Source organism: Microcebus murinus, chromosome 11 (genome assembly GCF_040939455.1).
Source record: "Microcebus murinus isolate Inina chromosome 11, M.murinus_Inina_mat1.0, whole genome shotgun sequence".
Lineage (NCBI taxonomy): Eukaryota > Metazoa > Chordata > Mammalia > Primates > Cheirogaleidae > Microcebus > Microcebus murinus.
The window spans coordinates 69964314-69972768 of NC_134114.1; the positions used below are offsets into that span (position 1 = coordinate 69964314).

Sequence of the window (8455 nt, forward strand, 5' to 3'; positions counted from 1 at the left end):
AGATGTCATGATTTGGGTGTTACATAACTCCCAGTTGAAGATACTGGTCCATCTTTCTCATTTATGGTCAACTGGTTGTTTTGGTGTTTCCTAGTTTGAAAGTACAAAATTAATTACTGTGGCACTACTCAGATTCAGATCTATCAAATTAATAGTATAGTACAGTTTATTATAATTGTTTTGTCAACAATTAAGACAATAGATATTTTAGAAGCTTCAGTAAAATCGTTTCCACCAGGTGGCATGTCCATCTATTCCACATGTATGCCATTCTTTTTTGCTTCTAAACACTTTGGGCAGGAGGAGTTTCCTTTTAGTATTTTAAGGTCAAACTATCTGAAATTCCTTTTTTCTGTTTTTTTCAATTATTCAACAAATTGTTATTGATATTCTACCAGTCATTGAGCTAAACACTTTTATATACAATGGAGGAGGGAACCAAAACATAGTCCTTGTTTTTTTGGAGCTTTCAGTGGGAGAAGGCAGACTGTTAAGTTAATGTAAATACATCATTTAAAAATGATAATATGCTGAAATAAAAAGATATATAAGTGCTCCAAACAAGAAAATCTAGGTGTTGAGATTGGTGTACTTACTTTATATTAAGTGATCATGGATCGCAGAACCTAAAGTAGGAGTTTAGCAAAGTCAGGGCAGAGTGTTTTTGTCAGAAGACATCATTTACCAAAACTCTGAGGTGAGAAAGTATCTTATGGGTTGGGATTTTTTATTCTTTAATTATCATTTCGTTGTACTATCCACTATGTTACTTATACAGAGTATTCATGGAGAATTTATAACAATAAGTAGATTACATGAGAAATAGTCTACTCCTTTAATCACTTTCAATTCAAGTGTGTATTTATGTATGTTCATCTTACTGGAGCACTTGAGGTTTCTGGATAAAAGAGAGTTGTGTGGTTTTTGTGTCATCATTTAGAATAATCCCCTACTCCTGCCCCCATAGTACAGTAGATGTAAACTGCTAATGAAATCTTTATATACACTCTTGTTTTATGTTTTTCTTTTTCTTTACCTTGTGCCTTTCCTCCTTTTCTGCAATGATAGGATTCATGTGTGTTGTCAGGGGAAACTGTGCTTTCTTCCTATCAGCTCAAGACTGATCATTACAAATTAAATACATGTGTGCTCATTTAAAAACTAAATACTGGTTTTCCAAAGGAGCAACCCTATTGTGGGAAGAGATATTTAATGTGAATTGGAAACTATGGTGATAAATAAAATCCGATGTCTATATATGTATTCATATGTTATCTGTTCTGTATATATCAAATTTCAAGATTTGTATTTGAAATAATCAAAACAAATGCTTATTTTTCAAATGTGAGGGCATGTATCAAAAATTTTTTCTTGAAAGGCAATGAATAGGAATATTACCTAATTTTTGTGGTTAAAATCATGTGGGTGAATCTTACTGGTACAGGAACCACCATTTGACTGAATAAAATCCTTTTTTCTACAGGAAACAACCTGTAGAAAAAAGTTCTATAGTATGTAGCAATAACTATATTTACTTGTTTTGCAGACTTTTCTTCACAGGAATTAGAGATTTTCATTTGCTCCTTTTCCTCCTCCTGGCTTCAAATGTTTGTTGCAGAGGCAGTCTTTAAAAAGTTGTGTTTACAGAGCTCCAGCAGTGTTTCTTCTGAACCACTTTCCCTTCAGAAGATGGTAAGTACCACTCTATTCTAGTTCTTCTAATTTTCAAGAAGTGAGTTCATAAATTCAATTTTAAAATATTCTTAGTTATTTCTAATAGTGGACTTAAAATACTCATATACCTTTAAATCTCTATAATAGAGCTGGTATTATTCTACCTCAAAAATAGTTATTAAAGCCCAGTGCAGTGGTACGTGCCTGTAGTTTCAGCTACTTGGGAGGCTAACCTGAGAGGATCACTTGAGCCCAGGAGTTCAAGGCTGCAGTGCGCTATGATCATACCTGTGAATAGGCCCTGCACTCTAGCCTGGGTGACATAGCAAGACCCCTTCTCTTAAGGAAAAAAAAGTAGTGAAATCAGTGAATAGAAATTTTTATTACTTTAGAGAGTAATTAAGTTTTGATAACTGAAAAATAAAAAAGGATCTTTGTTTTCTAGTCACTTGCCATAGTATGTAGGATTATTATTTTGGAAAGAGCTCAATCCAAAAATTTTTTGTGTGGTATTTAAAAAGCAAAATACTGACCGGGCGTGGTAACTCATATAATCCCAGTACTTTGGGAGCCAGGGTGGGAGGATCACTTGAGGCCAGGAATTGAAGACCAGCCTGGGCAACATAGCAAGACTCTGTCTCTACATAATAATTTAAAAATTAGCTTGGCATGGTGGTGCATGCCTGTAAGCCTAGCTACTCTAGAGGCTGAGGCAGGAGGATCACCTGAGCCCAGGAGTACAAGGTTGCAATGAGCTATGATCAAGCCATTGCATTCCAGCCTGGGTAACAATGAAACCATATCTGTAAAAAATTTTTAAAGAATAAAATGAAAAGCAAAACATTACATACATTTTTACTGCATTTGATTCCAGGTTTTCCAGTTTTATCTTGAGTATCTTCATATATAAGTAATATCTAATATCTCTAGCAGTTTCTTTAACAAATGAGAAATACATTTGTTTATTGGTCAGATTGAGCAAATTCTGTTTTGCATCAATTCTTCTCTTTAAGAACATTATCACTCCTTATTCTGTTTATTCCAGGCTTGTTTTCTGGTCAAGAAAGGCATTATCAAATAGAAATCACAAAAATACCAATTGTATATAAATCATACATATAAAAAATTTACAAATGTATCATAACAAATTGGGCATAAAGCTAATCAAAAGAACTTTCCTAAATGAGCATCAAAATCGAATTAGAAAAATAATTATTTTCAAGAAAGTATTTTTCTTCTTCATGGTATTAATGACATGGAACTAGCTTTTTAAATATTTAATCATGTTCAAACAAAATAGTGTGGCAACCATAGTGATGAAATCAAGAAAATATAACCATATTTAATGGTGAAATGAATCAAGTAATTTCTTTTTATTGCTTTCTTTGTAGTTGTGAAAGCAATATAATATTATTTTGCAACAGGTATATTCCTATTTGCCAGCTTTGGGGAAAACTGGTGTGCTTGGGGCTGGAAAGATGCAGATACCAAAGAAAATAGGACAGCGGCCTTGTTTTGAATCTCAGAGAGCTTTACTAATGCTGAATGGTGCTAAACAGAAACAAGTCGAAGGGCTGCCAGAGTTAACGTAAGTGATGCTGATATTCCAACTGGGCTTTGTTTTGGAGTACAGCTTTTTTTTTTCCTGACATAATTCTGAAACTTTATGGTTATCTATGGTACTGTCTGAATTATATTAATTAGGAAAAAACTCAGTTTTAGATCTATAATTACACATGATCAACATTTTCTCTTTATGTAATTCAAGGTACATGCTTTCCTTCTATTAAGTACGTCCCAAAAGAACTGAAACTGTTCAAAAAATTATTATTTTATACAGTTTTTACTCTATGATTTGAATTACTAATTTTCCATAATATAGATGGGATTTCAGAATGCGCAGGCATGTGAGACACCCTAACTTGTAATAGCTTTCCCAAAATAAGTAAACCTCTAAAGTTTGCTATATAAAACTCAGAAAGCATGAAATATTCTCTGAGAGGAAGAAGAGAATAGGATCAGAATATGAAAATAAGAATAGGGAGCAGAGGCCTGCATCTGATCTTAGCTTTCTACTTTATTCTCTCTGCCAAATATGATTTACATGGTGTTTTTCTCTTCCCCTGACATTCTATATTGATAAACTTAGTGGGCAGTTGGGGGTGTGGCTAATAAGATGAAAATTGGTACACGAGAATTTGTTTCTGTACAGTTAAATTTAAAATTAGAAAGCAGTAAAGATTGATTGAGTAAGGGGGTTTAAATTAAAAAGAGGCTAAACTTAAAAAAACTCACTGTTTATAATGTATGCTGGCTGGCATGCCTTGCTGAAAAACAAGCTTTCATTATTTCTTACTTTTCCTTTCAGAGACCTCAACCTTACTAAATGTTCCTCATCTTTAAAAAAATTGAAAAAGAAGTCAGAAGGAGAATTGTCATGTTCCAAGGAGAATTGCCCATCTTTAGTTACAAAGATGAATTTTCACAAGACTAATCTGAAAGGTATTCCAAGTATCTAAATTAATTTATGCTAAGAACTTTTCATGGTCGTAGTCACTACTTGCAAGTTTCGCACATTTGCCCTGATGAATACTTGAACTTAAATATTGGACTAGGTCCAGGAAATACCTTCTTGGATAGCATATAATTTTCTTGAACTGTCATTTATACAAAGAAAGTGATTGTTTAATACCAGTATAATAGAGCATTCCTCCCTTTCTTTTCTGCCCCTGCCTTTCCAGATATCAAACACAGTATAGCTCTCATTGAGCTCATTCCAGACTTGCCCGCCTTACTTTTCTATTCCACCTCAACCTGTGCTGTTTCGGATCAGTGTCTTCTGATTTGAAAGTATAATTCAGTCTTCATCTTTCAATCCTAGACATTTTGTGAACAAAGAATGAGGAGTAGGCTATGTTACATAGCTGTGTTAAGCATATGGGCTCTTTTCTTCCAGGCATTGAGCCCAGACTATGAAATGTGTTTGGCTTTTGGTTCTAACTATACTGGAACCTAAGTACCTACAGGGTGGAATAACAAGAATAGTGTTGTAATAATTCCCTCTGGCACTTCTTTTACTTAGACACCTCTTAACTCACAAACTTAAGTTATCTTCCAAAAGTCTATACCTGGCCAAAATAAATTACTGAGTCTCTTTCGTTTGAGTTATATCATGTTTTTAATACAGATATTAACATTATGACACTCATGGAAATAGTGATAGTGAAGCCCTTTTAATCTTCCAATGTAAGTTCATAATTGCATACCACAAATTTTAAAGTAACTGCCCATTTAGCTAAAAATATGAAAATTGTATTAGATGAAAAGTCAGATATTAATTTCACAAGTCAGTATCCTTTCTCTTTGTTAAATAGTTTCGAAAAGTAAAATAGATATGAATGACTTTAGGCTGAACAACAGAAAGAACTTGGAGTGAGGAAGAAAATTGAAAAATAATAGGAGTAAAACTTCAAAAGCTTTTTTATGCATGTAAAAGAAATGTTTTGGTAGAAGTTATAGAGAGATAATCTATAAAACTGAACACTATCAAAATGTGCTACTTAGTATTTTATAGCAAGAACAAATTTGATTCAGTATTCCATTTTGTTTCCTAAGCAATCACTTATACTTATTTTTAAAACTTCCCCTTAAATTATCATTTATATCTTTTTATTCTTGGTTATACAGAGATGGGTATAGACAATTTTAGCCAGCAATCACTAATTGCATCCCTCCTAGTAAAAACCTTGACATTCTATTTGTTACTCTTGTTCAGCTTTAAATGGTACTAGGGATTTTTTGCCGCGTGTGTGTGTGTGTGTGTGTTTATATTAAGATTCCTCCATTTCTCCCTCTCTGTGCTGCTGTAGCTAAGCCAGACAGCCTATTGAGAAGCAGCAAACCATCTGTTAATGGATTTGAAGTTCTGAATTATACTTGAGTGTGTAGAGGCACTCGTGCTTAGCCAGAAACATTCATTTGAATTAAGCTATAAATGCTGTATAAAAAAGAGCCATACATTTAACGTAGGTTCATGAATACATTTAAGAGAGGGCAATTGCACTCTAAACTTTTATTGCTGTAAAACCCAGTATTTTTGGTGTTCTCTGATCATTTGGGGGTTTTATAGCAGGATTGAAGCTTTAAACCACGAACTAGGGGGAGACAATGCCTGTGTTAAACCTTTTGCGGTAGAATTTCATTGCTGAATTGCTGATAGAACAGAACAGAAGCTCTATGGAGTGGTGGGGTTCCCTCCCCTCCCCCCCTTTTTTAATGCAAGAGATGTTTAAACCAGTAGAAAGGAAAACTCAATAAATAATTTTATGGCATGGGGCCAGATCTCCTAGTTCATGCCCTTTGATTATTTTCTTTAGTTGATACCTTGTCTTCTCTGGAATAATCTATTAATATTTTATGGCAGGAGAAACAGCCCTGCATAGAGCTTGCATAAATAACCAAGTGGAGAAATTGATTCTTCTTCTCTCTTTGCCAGGAATAGACATCAATGTTAAAGGTAAGTTTTAAATCTTTATGGTCTAATCCAGTGTCTTAATACTTGTGATATTAAATAGTTTTATGTCACATTAAGAAAAATTATTTAAGTAAATTTACCTAAGATATCTTTAAAATATTGCCATTAGCAAAGCCAAGAAATTCATCATATATTGATTTATAGCTAATGATATAGGAACATTTTTGGTGTCCATATTTTGATAATATCCCAACATTAATATATTAAAATTGTTTTTATTTATTTTATTTTCTTAAAAGTAGAAATATGATTATACCCTTGGCATTTTAATCAAAGGATTCTTTTTATAGATGAAGTACCCAGAAAGTCACAATGATGAGAGAAGTAGAACATCAGTACTTTACTACCAAAAGTCCTACTTCTGGTGTTTTAAAACTTGCCTTGATTTCTAATTTAGACAATGCTGGCTGGACGCCTTTGCATGAAGCCTGTAACTATGGCAACACAGTGTGTGTCCAGGAAATTTTGCAACGTTGTCCAGAGGTAGATCTGCTCACTCAAGTGGACGGGGTGACTCCTTTGCATGATGCACTGTCAAACGGACATGTAGAAATTGGCAAGCTGCTACTACAGCATGGGGGTGAGTGCATTTATGCTAAACCGATTTTGGTAAATTATCCAGTTTTTTGATGAATCCCTCAGAGGTAGATAGCATTTTATATTTAAAATCTGTAAGAAAAGATGCCTTTATTTCATATCCATGAAAAAGTAAGGATAAAATGTCTCTCAGAATGTAAGCACCTTTTTTTGTTAGTAGGGATAAAAGCCTTTTTATAATATATATGTATGTATTTATTAAGCCTGTTTACATTCGTGTATAAGAGTGTGTTTTGAATTAGATGTGTTATTTTTAAATATTAATCCTTTTACTTCAAGTGTGTAATGTCTTTGTGAGCCAATTGTTTCTGAAAGCTTATTGATAAATGGATGTAAATGTTCAATTGCGATTACTTGGATTTTTTGCATTCTTGTTTCATTTCCTGTATATAGCTACTAACTCAATTAATCTTATTTTTATGAGTCATTTCTTTACAGACTATAAAAAGGATATCCCAGAATATTTTTCTTCATTCACATTTTGTAGTCACTTAAGTTAAAGTAGGAGGATTTTCAAATGGTAATAACTGTTGTGGCAGGGGTTTTGTGAAGGAAATAACTTGAACTGAAATATTCATCTGCTTTTTCTGCTAATTTTTGATCTTTGCTTTCAGCAAGCCCCCTCCTTTTCAGTGACATTCTTATATCTGAACTGAATAAGATCAATTTTACATCAAAATGTTCAAAACTGATTTGTGTTTTAAAAAGAAAACTAATGACTAGCTTTTTAATATAGAAACAAAGATTTATAGGAATTATTTACTGCTTTTATTTGTATTGATTTTAACTTGGAATTTAACCTGATCCTATCTTGTAATTAATATATTTGATACTATAGAAAAATAAGAAGCATATTTTCTTTAGATGTCTTTTTACTATACAGGCATCTAAGAAAGACTGTATATAGCATGGTAGTTTAAGACATTTGGTTATATATAGTCTTCTCCTGCCCCCTAAAGGCCTTAGTGTGTCTGTTTTACTGACATCATTTCTTAGTCAATATATTCTTCAGTTCTTCTACCTTATTTTTTAGTATTATACGCTTACCCAAACCATAAGTTCTACCTCCTGAGTATTTTATTTTTCTACTCAACCATGTATCTGACATTTAAGCCAGTATTTAGTTTTTTTCAAATGGTCTATAAATGATGTAAGAGCCATTGTTGTATTAATAAGTTCAGCTCTTCAGGAGAGTACGGCATTATACCAACCAATCTGAATTTTGCTAGGACGCTTAGTGGAGAATAGGAAATGAGTGTGTTTCTCATCCTAGAAGAGAAAATCTACTTGTGTTTGTATTTATCAAGCTCCCTTGGCAATTGTACAGACTTGTTTTTGCCTTTGTCATATTCTGGGTTTGGATTTGTCAAATGGTTTGACACTATCATCTTAGTAACTGCATCATCTCATGAGTCACTCAGTCTTAAGAGTAGTAATTTTAAGAATTTATTTAGGTCTCTAAAACTTTTATTTACTTTTGGTACCTTGTGTCTATAATTTTATTTTTTTAATATGAGTAACATGGAGTATGTTTCATTTTTTTGAGATGTTGACACAATGGAAAGGAACCCTAATTTTGCTTTAGAATTCTTTTTTCCATAAATTACACACTAATCATATATTGTCAATGGTTGATCTTTTGTATTAAAT

At 32.9% G+C, this 8455-nt stretch overlaps 1 protein-coding gene across 1 annotated transcript in view; it reads left to right on the plus strand.

Annotated features, from left to right (window-relative positions):
- Nucleotides 1–8455, plus strand: part of SLF1 (SMC5/6 complex localization factor 1) — a 79915-nt gene that overhangs the window by 59159 nt on the left and 12301 nt on the right. The window contains exons 16-20 of the mRNA XM_012751820.2: nucleotides 1547–1692; nucleotides 3099–3262; nucleotides 4043–4176; nucleotides 6098–6190; nucleotides 6606–6788. Coding sequence (XP_012607274.2) covers nucleotides 1547–1692; nucleotides 3099–3262; nucleotides 4043–4176; nucleotides 6098–6190; nucleotides 6606–6788 — 720 coding nt within the window. The remainder of the gene's footprint in view (nucleotides 1–1546; nucleotides 1693–3098; nucleotides 3263–4042; nucleotides 4177–6097; nucleotides 6191–6605; nucleotides 6789–8455) is intronic.